General features: G+C 37.4%; 1 protein-coding gene across 19 annotated transcripts in view; it reads right to left on the bottom strand.

Annotated features, from left to right (window-relative positions):
* ARB2A (ARB2 cotranscriptional regulator A) overlaps positions 1 to 21,588 on the bottom strand; it is a 413,243-nt gene that overhangs the window by 131,186 nt on the left and 260,469 nt on the right. For all 19 annotated transcript variants that reach the window (XM_072736791.1, XM_025992896.2, XM_072736792.1 and 16 more), the window contains 2 exons: positions 18,240 to 18,356; positions 10,206 to 10,290 (listed from right to left, as the gene is read on the bottom strand). In XM_072736791.1, coding sequence (XP_072592892.1) covers positions 10,206 to 10,290; positions 18,240 to 18,356 — 202 coding nt within the window. The remainder of the gene's footprint in view (positions 1 to 10,205; positions 10,291 to 18,239; positions 18,357 to 21,588) is intronic.

Genomic DNA, 21,588 nt, shown 5'->3' with positions numbered 1-21,588 from the left:
CAATACCTAAAAATTAAACTCATTGATCAAAGAAAACTACCTCTCAAAATTTATCACTAAATAGAACTATATTTATCATCAAGTAGAACTAAAAAGGACTATATTCTTAAAGATAGAATGAAACAAAGACTTCAAAAAATACCATCCTTGTTTTTCAAGCACTGATAACCAACTGAGAGAGCATCTTGGGATTTTATGAACAGGAAATACTTGGCCTGTTCATGATACCTAATGTTCACTTTGAATTTTCATCTTAGTACCAAAGAAAATTTATTTTAGATGTTCCGAATCACTTTTAAAAAGCAATACAGTTTTTCTGAAGGGTTGTATTTTCGGGGTAATTTCGCCAGCGGACAACAGATGTTTTATTGGTGACTTGCTGTCTGAATCTGACAAGACAGAACAGAGACCTTGTGGCTGGAGGGAGGCACATATCACACAGTCAAAGAGGAGTGAAGGGCAGTGGACCTAGGCAAACCACACAGGTCAGGCAGGGGCAGGCAGAGAGTGTGGGTTGGGGGAGATGTGATGCCACGGGCTGCCAGACAGTCTCCAGATGAGGGAGGAAGCCAGGGAGACACAGGAGACACAAACTGTAAGAAAAGTCATACACAGAGACTAAACCAGATGAGAGACAGAGAGTCAGAGGTCAATATACAGACACAGAGAGAACCATCAAGAGCAGTGACCCAGACCGAACTAACAGAGGGAAGGAGAAATAGAGGACAAGTGAAGCACAGACAACCATGGGAAGGGAGATCAATACTTAATATATAGTAAAAAGGATGAACATTTCTGTCTTAGGTACCACTGGTCCCCGAATTACTTTTCCAACAATTAGGGACACAACATTAGGAATCATGAGACACTGCTATAGCGACAGTGAAAGTAATAGCTCTTGCAAATGAACTCATAAGATTTTCAAGTACAAATACAAATTCATATTATTTGGTTATTTACCCCAAAGCATTCCAAAAATAATTAATTTTTTTTTAATCTTTAAAGGGAAGAGTTAGCTTAGTAAAAGGAGAGTTGCCACCTTTACTGCCAAATTCTTCGAAGGATTTTTCACAAATTGGTTCAGAAAGCTGTAAAAAACATGGTGGCTATTTTTAATTTTTTTTTTTTAAAGTGAGATTTCTGAAGTGAAACTAGTTATATTCCCTGTGATTACTGGAAAACTGAAAGAATCAAATTGGAGGGAAATATTGAATCTGATTAAGAATATTATAATCAGGGCAAATATTGGTGATCTATATAAATATATATTTAGGAGGATTATTTTAAATGATTCTTTAATCAGTTATTTCCCCAGAGTCCCTGATTCTAGCTAATTATAATGAATGATTCACTAAAAACACACGAATTTCTGGTGGTCAACTTTTAGAATACTCATCCCTTAGGTTAACTAATAATTATAAGGTAGCATAGACCAATGAATAGGGAAACTAACTGATGAATAACAGCTACAAGGCCAATTCTACAGTAATGAACAAAAAACTGCCTGAAAAGTGCTATTTAGTTAATGAAAGCATCACTTAAAGGATTAGACTATATAACCTTTGAATGGAAAGAGGAATGCTGTAGTTCTCGAGCAGTACACATAGTGAAAAAATGGTACAGTACTATATATGCTAATACACCTTGAAATTTAAGATCTGTTTACAAAGGCAAAGTATTGATTTTCAATTACCTAATTAATTTGAGCTGTGTCTAAAAACATATTAGACAGCTCAACTTGTCTACACATTCTGAATGACACATCTAGAAGCAATTACTGTTGATTTTTCATTGCTATCTTTAGAAGCAAATGATTATTCATTAACAAAGAAGAGATATAACTCCTTGGTGTCATTTCCTCAAGATATACTTTCAGCAATAAATTGAAGTAAATATTTAGCAAATATTCAGTATGTTCAGTCAGTGTAAATAGTTAATCTGCACTATTAAAGCAAAGTACAATCAGGGTTGTGTTAGCAGGTTTTCTACAATTCAAATTCACCTAAAAATTACTAATTTTCCACTTTCTCTTCTGGTGGGGAAACAGGGGTTGGCATTAGGTACATGTTATCAACAGCCCCCTTCTTCTACATCCAAACCAAGATGAGGTCATCTAAATATCCTAAGTTTTCAAGCTTAATTCTTAACCCTTAAAAGACATGTACTATGGTTCTCCTTTTTCCTTTTTCTTTTCTTTTTCCTTTTTTAATTTTTTTTTAACATTTATGCTGTTATCTTTCCAATTTTGAGGTGCCCAGATTTACATCAAGTGTTTTAGGTAAAGTGAAATATTAGAGAAAAGCCTGTCTCAAGCTGTGACAAGGACAAGGAAAAGTGAGAGGGATACAAGTTCTGGCAGGAAATAAGTTGACAGGCATCACACCTCTAGACTACACAGATTTAGTGAATATAGGTTTAGGGATTTCCTTCATGGTAGGTGGCAAAATGAAGCTGTGAGGAGTCCGAGGCTTCCATCCTGTGTGCCTGGTGCAAAGTGGTCACAGTATGACACAGTATGTCAAAATACTGATCCCCTCACCCTTCGGGTCAGCCAGAGGTGGCTCTGTCCCTTTACCTCTAGACATGAGCAACCCTGCCTGTGAACTCCAGGGCACCATATAAATGTTATACTTTTCTATAACTTTTCTATAGGGAAGAGTGGAACACCTTAGTAACTTGCTTATAATTATGCTTTATGGTTACCATAAATCTTAGAGGACTCGTAAAATGGATCTGACTACAAGGTGAGGTTTTCAAGGACCCAGAACAAGGGACTGCTGGAGGGAATAGGGGCACAGGTTTCAGAGCTCAGTAGGTAGCCTGGAGTTGAGGAAAGATCTCTAAGGCCAGATAGGCAAATACGGTCTTCATCAGTGGGAGGTGGTAAGAGATCAGGATTAGAAAGAATGTCCCAGAAATGTCATCTTCTCAGGGAGGCCTTCCGTGTCCGCCCCTCTAAAAAGGCAAATCCCCCCCCCCCCCACCCCGCCCGCGCCATCTCCACGTTTCAGGTCCTGCTTTATATCTCTCCTACCAACTCCCACAATCTAACATACTGTAAACCTTCCTTGTTTACCTTGTTTATTATTTGTCTCCCCTACTAGAATGTAAGCTCCACAAAGAACCTGCATCTGGTGTAATTCATCACTACATCCCTGGCACCTGGAACAATGTCTAGTCCACAGTAAATACTTGTTGCATCAGCACACACCTAGAGAGGCATGGAAGGAGCACATTCGGAGGACTGTAAAAAGTATATGACACTTAGCAGTAGCCCTTATCCAAACTTAGCCTGTTAGAAAAAGCTGGCAAAGGGCAGCCTGTCGGCCATATGCCAGCCAAAGTAAGCCATGTCCAGACCTTTAAGAAGTCAGAAGGTATCAGGGCTCTGTAACTTTCTCTGTTTTCAAACATTTATGTTTTGCTTTCGTCTCACCCTGGGGGACTGCCCCCTCATACACAGCCACAAATTATACTAGCTATTTTTGAGGGGGAGCACATTTGGAGCATTTGTAATTTCATCCTTACTGCCATCCCGTGTCTTTTAGCTCTAGTGTGTCCATACTTCTATGTCCTACTTCACATTTTTCTTCCTACTATTAGTTTTCCTTTTGCCTTATTCACTGTAGTTTCTCTCTTTCTGTGATGTCGGTTTCTGCGTAATATTTTGTGACCCTTATCCATGTCACAGAAAACACAGGAAAATATGAACGGGTAAGTTATTTGTTGCTTAAAAATTGAGACAGGGAAACAGAAAAGGCAGTATGCCTTGCAAATGCTTTTTCACTCCCATATGATTAAAATAATAGTTTTAAAACAAATGGTAGCCTTAAATTCTAAAATGGTTCGTGAGAACATAGAGGAGTACATTAGGTTTTTGCAGTGCCTTCTTTCTGAGGAATTCAAAATAGCCCCCCAGAATCTACAAAAATTGTCCTCATAACACTTCTACAAGAAGAGTGAGGCAGATGTTTGTCATTGCCATTTTATAACAAACACACAACCAACCAAAATGTGGGCTATACCAAAACATAGGTCCTACTAACCTATTATATCATTCTTTGAATAACAATGTTTTTAACTGGCTGATCTTTACCGGTAGGAAACACCATCAATAGAATGAAGCAGGGTAAACAGTCCCTGCATTCAAGATCCCTCAAATACCCACCATTCCCCGTATGTTAAGATAACTAAAAAAAGTCAGGGTTTACTTTAAGTATAGGGTACAACACTGCCAACTCCTCAGTGTGGAGCTGTCAAGTATTACATCTGCTTTTAAAAGAAAAATAAAAACAACATGACTGCCCTGATAATAATTATCAGTGATATTTTAAATATAATTTAAAAAATTTATTGTACCCGTTTTTAAAAATATATATATATATATATTCATAGATAAATGAAGCTATTATAAGCAACACATAATTTTTTAATAAAGGGAAACATATTTAGTAATGAAGGAAAAATACAGCATTAAATGTATATGTATTTTTATAGGCAATTTCCCTGCTATAACCATGAGACTTTAGTCAAACAATAAAAGCATATTATAAATTATGAAAAAGTTTATAAATTAGAAAGCTAGAAAAAAAAAGGCTTCAACTAAATTGAACATAGAGTCTGGATATCCATTACTAACTTGTGCTCAGAGAATTACAGATATTTCAAAGGCACTTCACCAAGATTTGTTTTTTTCCATTTGAACTTCCTGCCATCACATAACTGCCATCGCCTCAATTAAGTAGGTCATAGAACAGTTTCCTCCTTTCGTCCTTAATTGATTTCCCCCTCTAACTCCTCTAGATTTCTGGTAATGTTTTCATTATCTCAGTTGCTTTTCATTCCAGTTTGTCATTTTCTCCCTTTGCCTTAGCCTCCACATCCAATATCCTGGCCATCAGGGAGTGTCGATTCTTCCCGACTCTTATTTCTCATCGCTTCCCTTTCCTCTCTGTTCCCACTGCCACCAGTCCAGTTCATGCCCGCAACCCCATACACTTGCTTCATTGTCAGACAGCCTGCTGGTTCTGCCTCTAGCTTCTTGCTCCTCTCTTTTACCCATCTATTAAATTAATCTTCTTCAAAATCTCATTTTGATCATGTCATACTTCTTATTTAGCATTTTTTAAGAAGTGAGGAATCATTGATTTTGATTGAAAAACTGTTCAGTTTTTATAAGTTGGCATGGAAAATGCTGGAGGTGCTGGCCCCAACTCTTTTCTCATTTGATGCAATCTAATGATGCCAGTTTCAAAGGGAGGAACCTACCACTAGCAGAGATTGAGGTAACAGCCCCGTACCCCCTGCCCATTTGTTGTTGTTGTTGGAAAAGAGATAGTCATAAGAAGCTGCTACTGTTCACTGCTATGTCCCCAACTTCTAGAATAGTACCTGGAACATCATAAGTGATAAATAAATATATGAGAAATAAATGGATATATACTGGGGAGTGTATATGAAATCTTTTGATTTAAGCCAATTTGTTGGACTAGAAGGTTACAGGGAGTAGCAAATTCTGTCCTAGGAAAAACTTGGTCAGTGAAGAGCTGCAGAGTGAGAAGACTTAGTGATCAAATGATATAGTGATCAAACGTGATAATGAAGAAACTTAATATCTTGTCTCTGATATGGTATACAGCAAAGTCTAATGAGACAGTCAGGGAACTAGGCTAGGGATGAACTTTTTTTAGCCTTTTTCTAAAGTTGCTCTTAAATCCTAAGGTATCAGAGCAGAGATGAGCCTTATAAGACTTTAGCATCAAAATTTTTTTTTAAATCTTTTTTAAAATTTTTATTTATTTATGATAGTCACACACAGAGAGAGAGAGAGAGGCAGAGGGAGAAGCAGGCTCCATAGCATCAAAATTAAGTTAAGATGGTTTCTACTTAGGCTTGAGTGAGCACCAAAGCTGAAGTTTAAATCTGCCGTATTGATTATTTACTGCTGTGGAATAAATAGCCCCCAAACAGGCAGATTAAAACAATATATATTTAGCACTTGCAGGTTCTCTAGAAATCTGAGTGTGGCTTAGCTGAGTAACTGGCTTAGTGTCTCACCATAATCAAGGTGTTGGCTGGGGTTGCAGTTATCTCAAGGCTGATCTGGGAGAGGATCCTCTTCCAAGGTCAAGCACGGGGCTGTGGACAGGTCTCAAGTACTCACTGACTCTTGGCTAGAGACACCAATTCCTTGCCATGGGGGCACAGAGCTGCACAGAGCACCTCACACAGAGCTGGCTTCCATCAGAGGGAGCAAGTGAGAGGACGAGAAAGAGCCAGAGGTCTGCCAACACTCATTAGTCTTACCATATTCCCTGTTATCCATAAGCAGCAGGCTTCAAAAAGTAACTTTCTGAAGTAACTTTCTGAAGACTCAGTTTGGTGTCTGCTTAGGTGACAACACCCTGTGGGGCTGAGACAATGCACTCCAGGATGTGTATGTACCCTAAATCAGCATTTAATACATGTGGTATTTCTCCCAGGTCTGGGAATGAAGGGATGGAAATGGGACTGGTTTCTCTTCTTACTACCCTCAGTGACCTACTAACAAAACTGTTGCTTCCCACTCCTATGACTTTAGACTCTGTTGATCTAAAGGTCTTAGTTCCATAGGGAAGAAGGCTTCTATTAAGTGACACAACAATGATTCCATTGAACTGGAAGGTGAGACTGTGGTCTTGCCATTTTGGGCTCCTTATACCACTGAATTAAAAAGGAATGGAAGAGTGTTAGTATACTGGCTGGCGTGATGAATCTTGATAACTAAGGGATAATTGAGCTGCTACTACACAATGGGGATAAAGAGGAGTGTGTCTGCAATGCAGGAAATCATCGAGGACACCTGTTAGTACCTCCTGTGATTAATGTCAAGGGGAATAGGGATCCCTGGGTGGTGCAGCGGTTTGGCGCCTGCCTTTGGCCCAGGGTGCAATCCTGGAGACCCGGGATCGAATCCCACGTCGGGCTCCCGGTGCGTGGAGCCTGCTTCTCCCTCTGCCTATGTCTCTGCCTCTCTCTCTCTCTGTGACTATCGTAAATAAAAAAAAAAATTAAAAAAAAAAAAGAACAAGGGGAATACAGAATGAAGGTAGTTATAAATATCAGCCAGAAGTACATGGCCAGTTACAAAAATGAGCAATGTAATAGCTATGGGTATTTCTTCCTTATTTTGATTTGAGTACATATATTAAACATTTTTGTTTTCCTCTCTTATTTCCTTATCATTTCATATAAGATATGTCAAAAGTAATTAGCTTTATCTCTCAGTATTTAAATTACAGATATAAATGGTGAGAAGAATGGACATCGGCCAAAGACAATAAAAGGGTTTTGTATCCTTTTCTGAGGAAAGGGTTCGTGTGTTTTCATTTGTACATAGGATAGTTGTATCACATGAGGTAGAAGCATTACTTCATTAATGTTTCTCATTGTAGATTGGTTTAAGGAGATCTATAAAACTGCCAAGTTGATAAGTGGTGAACTGTAAAGGCTCTATAATGTGTCCATTTGGCTAAGTTGAACCATATTTCCCAGAATTTGTTTTCAAATCATGTGTTTCTGTTAGGATGATACATAAAAGAAATTTCTGTGGGACATTTGGAGGGCTAAAGTAAAGCAGTAGCTATTTCTAGCTTATGCATCTTGTTGTTTATCTGCTAGCTCACCTGGTGGCACAAGGCAGTGTGGCCAGGACTGCACCTGTACTACCTTGCCCTGAATCCTCTTCATCATTTGACTCCCAGGCCCGATGCGCATGTAGTTAGCTCCACGACAAAGGACACTGGCTTCTACAGACTTCCACACCACCAAGGTCAGAAGCAAAAATAACTGACATGAGTTTAAGACCATCCTCACAAGCTCCAGTTCATAATTCTGGGGTCTAATTCATTTTTGCTCTCTATCACTTAACATCCATCTCCCCTTAACAAACGTCTGCTCTATAGTTCCAAGCTCCAGCACAGGAGGCAAAGTCAACATTCTTACAGAGCCTGCTTAACCAGCTCTGATCAAATCCTAGGTCAAATCCTTTACTATATATAGTCAATCCTCTTATTTATGGATTCCATATTTGTGAATTCACCTACTTACTAATATTTATTTGTAAACTCCCAAATCAATATGCAGGGTGCTTTTTTGTGGTCATTTATAGATATGCACATGTGCAGAGTAGTGAAAAATCTGAGTTGCCTAGCATGCATTCCTAACTAGGGTCAAATAAGGCCATGTTTTACCTTCTTGTTTCAGTTCTCACACTGTAAATAAGTGTTCTTATTGACATTTAGTGCCATGTTGTTTTGTGTGTGTGTGTTTGATTTCACTATTTGAAACACCTCCCAAGTACAGTGCTGACATATTAGGGCTTAGCGTACCTAAGCCCTAAGCACTAGTGTTCCTAAAAAGACTGATATGTTTTTTTTTAATAATTTTCTTTATATAAGTCTTGAGATTTTCTTGTTATTTTTTTTATTTAAAGATTTTATTTATTTATTCATAGACACAGAGAGAGAGAGAGAGGCAGAGACACAGGCAGAGGGAGAAGCAGGCTCCATGCAGGGAGCCCGACATGGGACTCGATCCCGGGTCCCCAGGATCACACCCCAGGCCGCAGGCAGTGCCAAAACGCTGCGCCACCGGGGCTGCCTGAAGACTGTCATGCCTTATGGAGAAAATGAATGGGGGCGCCTGGATGGCTCAGTTGGTTAAACATCTGCCTTCTGCTAAGGTCATGATCTCAGGGCCCTGAGATCGGGTCCCATGTCGAGCTCTCTGCTTAGTAGGAAGCCTGCTTCTCCATCTCCCTCTGCCACTCCCACTGCTTGTGCTCTCTCTCTTATCAAATAAATAAATAAATAAATAAATATTTTTTTTAAAAAAGGGATGCCTGGGTGGCTCAGTGGTTGAGCATCTGCTTTTGGCTCAGGTTGTGATCCCGGGGTCCTGGGATGCAGTCCCGCATCAGGCTCTTCGCAAGGAGCCTGCTTCTCCTTCTGCCTATGTCTCTACCTCTCTCTCTCTCTCTCTCTCTGTGTCTCTGATGAATAAATAAATAAAATCTTAAAAAAAAAAAAAGAAAATGAATGTGTTATACAAGCTTCATTCAGGCATGAGTTATAGTGTTGTTGGCTGTGAGTTCAATGTTACCGAATCAACAACATATATTAAATAAGGTGTCTTAAAGTAGAGACATTCATAAAGCAAGGTTATATACTGGTTGGTTGATGAAAATGTGACCAGAAGCTTGAAGCAACCTAACCTTGTATTCAGTATTCACCAATTCATCATTGTCAGTGACTTTATAGAACATTACTGGTAATAAAGAGAATCAATTATGTAACATACATATAATATTCTATATGTATATGTAATTATTATATATAATATATAACATATATAATGTATAATTATATTATACATACACATATACATATATGTATATATAATAGCATATATATTACCTGTTTCTTATACACAATATATATATGCATATATATAGTAGCATATACATATATGCGTGTGTGTATGGTTGGTTGAACCCTGACTAACGGACTTGAAAAATCTAGCTTAATGACAGTGAAGCCAAGTTCACATTTAGGTATTAGTGATAATGTAATGCAGTAATAATTGTTCTTTACCTAATATTTGAACTGTTCTCCAAATTACTCCTTTCAAATGGATAGACATGTCTGCAACTTTTGCCTAGAATGTCCATCCTGCACATCTTTCTATAGTCCTCATCCTACTGAAAGCACAAGGTCTAGCCAAAAGCTTCTGCATGAAAAATTCTTCTAAAGACCCTAGATCACAGCAGTTTTTCCCCTCTGAACTCACAGCCTTGACTGCTTGTTGTATCCTTGAATTGGTACTCAATCCAAGACAAATATTCTGAGATCTGGCTTAGCCACCCAGTCCCTGTCTTAACCACGTTTTTATTTACGTACATCTAGTCTCCTGAAGCTTTAGCAGCCAGCTGTCTATATTACTCTCAGATTGCTTCCCCTCTTCATCCCTGCTGGGAGTGTGTTAGTTAGCATTTTCAGTCACTCAACAAATTTCTGGTAGCGGATCAGATCCTGCTGTACGTTACCCATCATTCATTCAAAGAGTCCAGGCAGAACAACATGCTTAATTCACAAAATAGAATTCCACATTTCATTACCATATTTTTTCACCCTAAAAAACCCATACATCTCTCATCAAACACATACCTGCTGAGACTCGGGGACAATCCGGCAGCATGGACTCCACTGATGTGTCTAATGGTTCTGAGCTAGAGACCCAATTACAACAATTCTGTAATGCAATAGAGACAATTTTCTGTTGAAACGTTTTAAAACCAAGACAAACTTTTTAGGCTGCAGAGATTGATTTTTCCTATATAATCAACCACAAGAAGTATGTCCAATTTATTTTCCATGTACTATAAAATTTTTCCTTATATAAACAGTATTATTCCTGACCACTGTGGTTGTGGAATAAAGTTTATCTTCTACAATTTGGCAAATTATCTCTGCTGATATTAAGAAGACATGTAACCTTCTGTGAACCATGATGTAACATGTATATAAGAAAAGGCTAAGATTATAATTAAGGGAAACTGAAAAGGATGGCCATTTTTAACTTTAAGACGGAAATAAATATTATTTTGATCATGTGAAAGAATAGTTTTATTTTTAACCTAGAGTCTTTGTCTCTGCAATAATAGAAGAAATAAATTTTGCAGTTACTCCTTAAATATACTTTCTTTTAGTTTTTACTTCAACCTTGTTCAATGAAGGCTGTATCAAGTAGTTCAAAAGAAACACAACCTAGTGAATTGAAGCTGTGTGTTTGAGGACATGAGGCCTTCAATATTAAAATCAATCTTTAAGATACTGACGACTTACTACTCAGACAAATGAAATAAAAATTATGTATATTCCTTCCATACATTTTAAGTCTGTATTTAAAGGCTGGCTTAAAAAAATGTGATTAGCTTCATATGGCTTTTTAAAAATTTCTAACACACACACACACACACACATACACACTGAAATTCCAGACAGATTTTATTTTAAAAGAAATCATCCTATCAATCATGTTGGAAAAATCGCTGATTGCTATTCTGGTAAACAAGCATGTATTGTGTATTTTTAGATGCTTGCTGCCCTGGTTGTGCACCATGGAATCCGTCCTCACTGTGGAAAGATCCTTGACTGGTAGATCAAGTGTCTTATTGTATTTCCTTAATTCATTCTGTCTGGAAGAAGATGTCAGCTGTGTTGCAGTGAGGAGAGAATTTCAAAGGCCCCAGTCCCCACCAATAAAGGCCGAGGAATGGCTTTTGAATAGATTTGTCAAGGCAACCCTACTGTTCTGGGACCAGGGAGAGCAGGAATAACATAAAGGAAGGGTTGCTGTATGAGATTAGAAAGTGAAGTTCACAAAGCATGGCAGATTTTTGTAAGAAACAGTAGATCAATGAAACTATTGAACTGTGTGGAAAAAAAAAAAACCATGAAAACAAACACAACATCTAGTAATGTTCTTAAATGCTTTCTCTCTTTTTACATTTAAAATGGATAAAATATTAGTATTTTTATGTATAACAAAAGCTTGATGGTTTAAAGTGAATATGTATTCTATAACTTGCGTGCACTCCTAATCTTAATTAGCAGCTGAATGCAAAATTATACAATGTGAGAGAACAGAAATTATAAAAGAAATCGGGTTTTAGAAGATATTTCATACATTTGAAATAAGTAAAATTAATATTACTATTGATAGAATACCACATCACAGAGTTCTAGATAATGCAGAAGATTAGCACACAATTAGCCAGCTTTTATATACAATGTGACACTTGCTTGTAAGAAATAAGTATTCTCCAAAGTAGTGTCAAGATATGTAAATGGATGATTTGTTTTATCATTCATTACAGCCCCTAATAAATTCAAAAATCATGACTTCTATAGGTACTAAAAATAGGCTCCCAATGATACAGGGAGATAGCTTCAATGAAGAATGACTTTCTCTTTTTCTCTCTTTCTCTTAAACAATTCAGTCTTTTCAATGACAGCAATTAGCACTACCGACAGACAGGCAGCGATTAGGTATATATTTTAATTATTATTCATCCTAGTAGTACCTCCAAATCTGATGGAAGTGGGCTATTACCCGGGTGATATGTCAGTCTTAATTCTGCTCACCTATACTTCATGTATGTAAAACTACGTCTTATAGGATATTTTTGGTATTAATAAAAATGATGGTACATTACAATATGTTGGTAATTAATCACCTTCTAACTCGTTACCACTGCCTTTAAAAAGCTGAATAAAATGGTCACCTCTAACTCAAACACTTAAAACAAAAGATAGGTTAACATTTAGGGTTCTGAAATTTCAGTTTTTATCTAGGCAGATGTTTAGGCTTTCATTTCTCATTAAAACAGGACAGAAAATAAATACCGTAAAAAGTGAGTATGTCCCAAAGTTCTCTGGAATGACAAAGGAAGGGCCTATGTAGGATTGTAAAGGCTTGGCATCATAAGTTTGATGAGTGTCGTGTACATGTGTGTGCTTGTGTGTGTAACATTTTTATCCCACTGGGAAAAACATGTAGAGAAAAGAGCAGAACAAGATAAAAATGTTTGCCATGTGACAGTGTAACAAAATAACATAAATGTGCTGGGAAATACACATAAAGAAAGAAATATGAGAAAGACATATAGCCTTTACACATAAATTCAATCTGCCTGAAATTCCATGATATCAGATCCAGCTTCCTATTCTGAGATGCATTTCTATAGATTAAAAACCAAATCTCTTTTACTGTTTTTCTAATGTTTATTCTATCCCTCTTCTCAGTGGCTCACTTTGCCTCCACCTCAGCTCTTCAGTCGAGATGGACACTAGCAGAGCGTCCAGGATGGCAGAGGCGCTAGGAAAGCCCTCCCTAAGTAAATGCAAAACATGCTAGTGTGTTCTAAGCAGATCTTATTCTCAGGTGCCCTGAGCAGACCATAAGGCATGGTGTACTACAGATTAAGAGAGGCATGTCTGTCAAATGTAGTCCTGCCTCATCCCAACCAACAAGCAGAGAGAAAGAAGCCCTTGACCAGAGCCAAGAGTTTGGGAGGGCCATGTAACTAAAGTTTCTCTGCGTCTGAGGGGAAAAAATTGGCAATATAGTGTTTCTTAGAGTTAAGTGTTCTCAATTTAAAGGTCTTTTACTCTGAAATGATGAACTTAACAGTTTTTTTTTTTTTTTGTGGTTGTAAATTGTCTTCTTTGTGAAATCCAAAATGTTGGGAACTATTAACTAAAGTAGAAGTGCCTGTAGGCCATAGTGCTGAGCGGCCCTCTTTGACAATTGAACCAAGGGCTGACAATGTTTCAGTGTAGTTATGAAATGAATTAAGATTTTTAAGAAGAAGGGATCCCTGGGTGGCGCAGCAGTTTAGCGCCTGCCTTTGGCCCGGGGCGCGATCCTGGAGACCCGGGATCGAATCCCACGTCGGGCTCCCGGTGCATGGAGCCTGCTTCTCCCTCTGCCTATGTCTCTGCCTCTCTCTCTCTCTCTATCATAAATAAATAAAAAAAAATTAAAAAAAAAGATTTTTAAGAAGAAGATTAAAAACATGAAGAAAATTAGAACTTAGTATACTATGTTTAAAGAGAAAAACATGTAGTAGGTATCCTATTACAAGTATTTTGAGATATATTTGCTGCCCTGGGTGAATTTAGGTTCTTATTAATTTTTATTTGTCTGAGGTCCACCAGTGCCATAGAGGTAGAGATTCAAAATGGAAGGCATTGTGTCCTCAGACAAGAACAACTATGATTCACTAGGTTGTGTTTCCAGGACTGCCTGCCACTCAGAGCTGATGATGCCAAGAAAGGGTTCATGATAGCTTTGTAGAACCATACATCTGGCTTGGCTGGAGACTTTCAGAGGCCAGGGATATGTCAGGAAATAACATTCACCCTCTCAGCCTTTTTAAAAAGAATAAAAACTATGTATTTCAAGTGTACAACATGATGATTTGATATACATTATGAAATGATTATTGCTATCGAGCTAATTAACATATTTTCTCACAGAGTTACACCATTTGTGTGTGTGTGTGTGTGTGTGTGCTGTGAGAGAACCTGAAATCTATTCTCTTGCTAGACTTCTAGTATTCAGTACTGAATAGAGGAAATCAGTACTGAATATAGTCATCATGCTATACTGCTATACATTGGGTCTCTAGACTTACACATCCTCATAGATGCAACTTTGTACTCTTTGACCAGTTTCTCCCTATTTACCCCACTGGTCATCAATGTTCTATTCTGTTTCTATGTATTCCATCTTTTTAGATTCCACATATAAGTGTGATTGCATAGTATTTTTCATTCTGTGTTTAGTTTTTTATTTTACCTAACACAATGTCCTGCATGTCCATCCTCACCCACTTTACAGTCCTGGAGTTTAAGGTAAGAAGTGTCTTTTAGCAGCTGCCTTAGGCTACTTTTTACCTCTCCTCATGAATCATGGTTAAGTATGTATGCTTGGTCTTCTGTTTGGAGTAGTTTTCACTCAGAGTAATTACCAAAAGTAGCCCTCTCTGACCTTCTTTCTTTAAAAGAAATTGTTATTCTAAAATTATATAAGAATATAGTGCTTAACCTTCTTTCTGTATATTAATTGCTGAAATTTAAAAAGAGTAAATCAGCTTTTTATAGTAGATGAATAGTTAACATCAATACCTTTATCACATTAACTTAAATATGCTTACAAAACAAAAAGCAGTTTTACTAATTTGCAGTATAAGAAGAATGACTAAGCACTTTGTGTCCTGTCCTATTTCCAAATTTAAAGTGGTGTTTGGTGAAATAATGGAGCTAATGGTTAAGAGGTCAAAAGCACTGAAGCTTCATCTGCAGCCAGACCACTATTTTAATGGTCAGCATTCCAGTTTAGTGAAGTTGTTTTTCTTGGGAGACACATTTGCAAAATATCTCAGATTGTGACCTGATTGTAACTGAAGCTGGAGCAAGAGGCAGTGGGAAGTGGGATGCTGAGGGATACAAAAGTCACCCTTCCACATCCTGCTCCCAACCCACCTGCTCAAGATCATAGCCTTTTCGATTTACTGAACCCATGACTGTTTGTTCTTCATTATTTCAAGGGTTCATGCAGAGGGGACAAGGATGTCTGGCCTAGGCTCCTATAGTCTCCATTTTTGTTCTTGTTTTAGGGAGGTGCTCTGAGCAGGGATAATTTCAAAGCTCCATCAACAATGATCTAATAATTTTTATCTTTGGTATACTATAGTGTTTTCCATATTAATACATTTTATTTTTTAATGTAGAACCATTTGCTTTTCAAGAGGTTTTCTTCTTGGTTGTCACCTTTGATTCTCATAATAGTTCATGAAGTAGATGGAATTATCTGTAATTCACAATTATGAAACAGGCCCAGAATGATCGAGTGGTTTTCCCAAGACAATAAGCCTTAGTGTAGAGTACCTGGTGTATGTTAGATCTCAGTTATTGATTTGCCTAGTGAGTGACTAAGCCAGAATCATTATCAAAACCCAGTTCTTCTAACTCCTTGCTCTGAATTACTACCCTTTGGTAAGGTATTTTGAATATGTAAATAATCCATAAAACAAAAGAATACAATTCATATAATTTAATGTTACTTTGGGGCAAGAAATATTACATAACAACACTGAGAGCTCCAATTTATTGAACTCCTTTAAAATACCCATGTCCATGCTGTTTCTTTACATATGTTATTTCCCAATCATATTTGCAAGGTAGGTATTATATTTTACAGATGAAAAAAGTGAAATCTCAAAGAGATTAATAATGTCCCCAAGATTACACAGTTAGGTAAGTGACTGAGTTGGGGTCTGAATTTTGGTATGTCATAATAAAAAATTCTTCATGCTGTTTCATGCCTCAGGCATAACTGACGGAATAAAAGAACTATTCAAGAAGTAGGTCATTTATAAAATTATATAATATTTAAAAGATTTATAAAAGCTATGCTTGCAAAGAAATTAATGAGAGCTTTGATTGAATTAAGATGAATTTAACTATTACCTATTTCAGTCAAACGAAAAAATGCAGACAATATATTCTAATTTTTGAAGGCAGTACCTAATCCAGTCTTAGTTACAAAGGGTTAAAGAAGTAAATCTACCATAGAGAACAAACTGATGGTTACCAGAGGAAGGTGGGTGGGGGCATGGGGGGAACAGGTGATGGGGATCAAGGAGGGTGATATATGGAAGTGTTGAATCACTATCTTGTACACCTGAAACTAATATAACACTGTATGTTAACTAACTGGAATTTGGATAAAAACCTAAAAAAGAAGTAAGTCTAAATAAATTTTGTTATATTTGTCACCTGGAATGAGACATGAAGAATTCCCAATTAAAAGATGATGAACAGGGATGTTTCTAGTTTGGGATAAATACTAAATTCCATATTGGTTATATGTGGGGGAAAATGTGCATTTATTCAACCTTATTACTTATATAATGCTGGGAGATGTTTATGTGTACACATGTTCAGATAAATATCACAAAAAAAGTATAGGCATGAAATATGCAAAATTTCTCTTAAAAAAAATTTGACCCTTGGAAAAGACAATTAGGGATATAAACTGTGAAAGGAGAAATATGAAAAGCAATGTGGTCAGAAAACACCTTGGTGTTAGAGCACATTAAAAGCCTACCTTTACATATTTATAACATTATGAGGAATGGAATAAAAATATTTTAGACTTTTGTACAATTAAAGTACTTTTTCTTTCTATCTCTCTCTCTTTTTTTAAAAGATTTTTTTTATTTATTTGAGAGAGAGTACAAGCGAGAGCACAAGTAGAGGGGAGAGACAGAAGTAATTCCCACAGGGCTCAATCCCGGGACCTTGGAACCATGACCTGAGCCGAAGGCAGATGCTTAACCAACTGAGCCACCCAGGTGCCCCAAAAGTACTTTTCCTAATGGATAAGAACAACAGTGAAAATAGACTGGTAATATTATGCTTATTCCACTATGGGATTATATAGCTTAGTCCTATTTATTCAAAACTCTTCCCAAACATTAACTCTTTGGTCTGTAGAGTGTACTATAAGGGCTTATAGAAGTTACCCATCATACCTATGGTAAGAGGTCAGCTGGATAAATATCTGGATATTCTACCAAGAAAAAGTGGGAGAAAATCAGGAAGGTCAACTAGTTCTCATTTATAGAAATATATAATTTGACCAAACAATTGATATAGCACGGTGTGGATGATGTCAATTGCTTATATTATCATAAAGTTAAATAGAAATAACAAAGAAGTTTCAGCTGTATATCAATAACCCAAATAAATAATGGGTTGAAAGCTTAAGAAAAAATGGGAGCATGTTCAATGAGTCAGGAACTGATGAGCTCACTAGCCAGCCCTTAGGGATGGTGAAAAGAAGCTTTCTTAGCCTGAGGCTGGACCATGACCAGCCCTTGGTTTCTTGGAGCCCCAGGTTCCAGGTGGCAAAACACTATTTCAGCTTTTTACTTCTCCCCCTACTGGCAGTAGTGAGCCAGTCCATTTAAGAGTGGCACATACTGGGATCCCTGGGTGGCGCAGCGGTTTGGCGCCTGCCTTTGGCCCAGGGCGCGATCCTGGAGACCCGGGATCGAATCCCACATCGGGCTCCCGGTGCATGGAGCCTGCTTCTCCCTCTGCCTATGTCTCTGCCTCTCTCTCTCTCTCTCTGTATGACTATCATAAATAAATAATAATAATAAAAAAAAATTAAAAAAAAAAAAAAAAAAAAAGAGTGGCACATACTGACCACCTTTTAAGAAAAGGATGAGACCCAATGGTACTTTAAGCTTCTTTCTTGTCACTGAGCAGCACCAATGCTAAGCAGCTGGTAGAAAAATTAAAAATCAGGGAATGAGAATCTAACAGATCATGACCTTCTTTGGCCACTTTCTACTGTATGCTGCTTGCATACATAACAGTCTTTAGAATGCCAAAAAAAAAAAAAAAAAAGGGCGGGGGGGGGGGAGGACTTTCAAAAACGTATTTGTTCTTCAGAAGGGTTTTCTATTATTATTACAACCATGTCTACTTTTTTCTCTTCTCTCTAAATATTCTGCCTCTAGAAAGGGAGTTTGGGGGCGGGAGGTGATATAAGTTGGTGGGGGCTCAAGATATAAAGGCTCACACTCATTCATCTCAGCGTTGAAAAAAATCTAGTCTCACCTCTCTCATCCATTCTCGAATCGTTTTGCCTGCTTCTTGATGCCACACATTGTGAACAGAGTCTGTCAACGCCACAGCAGTTACCTTACTTTTTACATCTGCTTCTCGTTGAATCATCTGTTTTAAAAAAGGAAAATAAAATATTGGCTATAATTTTTTCTCTACTGGGTGCAGCCTGCTTAGTCATAGATAATAATATATTAAAACTGAAAAAGCAACATGCATTTCTTGTTCAAAGTTACTCTTTTCTATCCTGAACGCATGCCCTCTTCCTGTCCAGAGATGTGAAAAGACCTAATATTTTCTTTTAAAAAGATAATACCACTTAAGTCTTAGAACTACGCAGCTCTATTATTTTCCATGTGGTTTGACAATTCAAGGATTAAAGGGATCACAGGGGAAAAAAGGAGGAATCCCTGAGGGTTTCTTTTACAACTTTCTCCCACCACTTCCTATTTCAGTGCTTCAGGGAAGTTAGTACCCGGGGCTCACTGTTAGCTACTTAGGACTAACTTCTACTTCTTTTCAGTAGATGGCATGTCAGTAATGAAAGATATCTTGCTTTGACTTCTCCGATTTAACTAGCCTGCTCTTCCACACAGCCTTGTAATTCCTTGGTGTTTTAAATGCCACAAATATCTTTCTCTTCAAAGCCTATTAATATCATTTTGCTTCCTAATATATTTCTTTATGTCGACAAGCTTCAGCATTACACTCTAATGTCTTTCTTTAGAATGTTGTTTCTATAAAATTTAATGGTTCTAAAATTTAAAAGAGAGCCACTTGTTTTGAAGAAACTGAAGAATTCATCAGTGGTCTGCTAGATAAAGGAAGTGAAAAATAATAGTTCCACATCAAAAGAATCATAAAAGGTTTTAATCTGCTAAGACAATGGACTCTAATTTGACACAAGTAGATGAAAGCTTAATAAAAAACTACATTTAAAATATAGTATGTAGTAGCCTTAAATTTTATAGCCATGTCCTCATCGTTTCTCGGAATCAAATGTCTTTTCTCCCACTAGAAAAGAGCAATTTCTCTATCATTTGCTATTAATTTTTCTGAATTGTCTATCAAAAGTATGTTACAGCATTTTTAAAAAGTGAGAATTCTGAGTGGTGATGATAGCTCATACAGTGAACACTGAAAGCCACGCTTCTAATACTGAATGATGCCTGTTGGCATTCTGAATGAAAAATGTCTCTCTCAAGTAAATTTCTTCAAATCCTGCATATGCATTCCCCTCTCACTGAACACCACCTAATGGGAATCTAATTCACTGTTAATGCTGCTTCAGCAGAATTTCTACACCTTACATATTTGGGCCTTGTGTTTTCTGCTTATAAAATGTGGAAATCTTAAGATCAATGTTGCTTATCAACATCATAATATTATTGCAGAAATTCACCTTGCAGTATCAATAATATTTTTAAAAGCACAAAATAATACTCTAATTCAATACTTCACATTCATTATTAAGTAGTTTGATACTTTCTCCTAGATTTTATTTTAAAAACAGATTTTCATCCATAAAAAAGGATGAGACTGTGCCATTTCAGATGACACGGATGGACCTAGACAGTATTATGCTAAGTGAAATGAGTCAGACCGAGAAAGCCAAATACCAAATGATTCCACTCATATATGGAACATTAAAAATGAACAAACAAAAAGCAGAATCGGAACTACAAATACCGAGAACAAACTGAGGGGAGGTGGGGGGGGGCTGGGCAAAATGGGCAAAGGGGAGAAAGAGCTACAGGCCTCCAGTTATGGAATGAGTAAGTCATGGGGATAAAAAGCACAGCATAAGGAACACAGTCAATGACACTGTAATAGTGATTTAATGGGACAGATGGTAGCTATACTTGCAGTGAGCATAGCATAATGTATAAACTTGTCAAATCACCAAGTTATACACCTGAAACTAATGTAACATTGTGCGTCAAAAGTACTCAAAAAGAATAATAAACTAAAGCTACCTTAAAAGAATAGATTGTCATGGATCACGTTGGCACTAGAATATAAAAATTTAAACCAACAATTGATAATAAAACTAAAAATTCGACAATAGTGAATCCCCCTGACTCATGAAGAACTTACATGTCCTTACTCTCATTTTCTAAACAGTAACACTTTTTAAAGATCTAGAGCGCCTGCTGCTAAAGTTACAAAATAAGAGCATGCTCTTCTGGTATTCTAAGAATATGTCTGCATTTTTAAATATTTGCCCTGGATTTTGTTGTGCTTGTTGTTAACATATGCTGACTTATGTAAGGTGGTTGTATCTGAAGACACAGAATATTGAGAACCATTTGTGAAATGATATCAAATTAAGATTCGAATAGGCTGAGGATTTAGTACAAAAGTAGAAAATCTGAGAATTAAAATTATACAAACTTGGAAAAATATACAATTGTTAGATGTTCTACAAGAGAATAAAACCTTTGGTCTATTTTTCTATCTGGCTGACATTTTATACAATGGATGTGATGCTGTGCAACTTTTTTTCACATCACATCAAATGATGTTACAATCCAGTATATTTCTTACACTGTCCCTTCCAGTTTAAAAATCAGTTTCATATTGTTAGAGATGGAGAATGGTCAGATTCTAGAGGATCTCAAGAATGAAGAGCTATCTCCAAAGAACCCTGGACAAATATCTGAGGAGCCTTGGTAGTGCAGCCCGTTAAGCGTCTGACTCTTGGTTTCAGCTCAGGTCATGATCTCAGGGTTCTGGGATTGAGCCCTGTGTCCAGCTCCACTTGGAGTTTAAGCTCAGCTTGGAGTCTGCTTCAGAGTCTCTCTTTTCTGCCCCTCCTGCTTATGCATGCTCTCTGACTCAATTAAATAAAAAATTTTAAAAGATTTTATTTTTTTTATTCATGAGAGACAAAGAGAGAGGCAGAGATAGGCAGAGGGAGAAGCAAGCTCCCTGTGGGGATCCTGATGTGGGACCCGATCCCAGGACCCCAGGATCACAACCTGAGCCAAAGGCAGACACTCAACAGCTGAGCCACCCAGGCATCCCTAAATAAATAAATCTTTAAAAAAGAGAAGAATTTCAAATACCTGACTGTTTAGTAGTGATAGAATATTTTTCAGACTATTTACCTCTATTCCAGCCTTGCTGCAACCTGGCTGCAGTTGCCATTTCTGTCCAAAGCCTCTGCTTCTTGTATTTGTCAGCTTGGTTTAGAGCCCTTCTGTCTCTTACTGCCTCTCCTGGGAGCGAGCACCGATGAAGAATGCTGGGGCAAAGGGGCACCTGGGTGGCTCAGCTGGTTAAGTGTTTTCTTGCAGCTCAGGCCATGATCCCAGTATCCTGGGATGGAGCCCCGCATCGA

This window comes from Vulpes vulpes, chromosome 14 (genome assembly GCF_048418805.1).
Source record: "Vulpes vulpes isolate BD-2025 chromosome 14, VulVul3, whole genome shotgun sequence".
Classification (NCBI taxonomy): domain Eukaryota; kingdom Metazoa; phylum Chordata; class Mammalia; order Carnivora; family Canidae; genus Vulpes; species Vulpes vulpes.
Note: the sequence above shows the minus strand (reverse complement) of the source record. Positions and strands in the feature narration are given on the sequence as shown.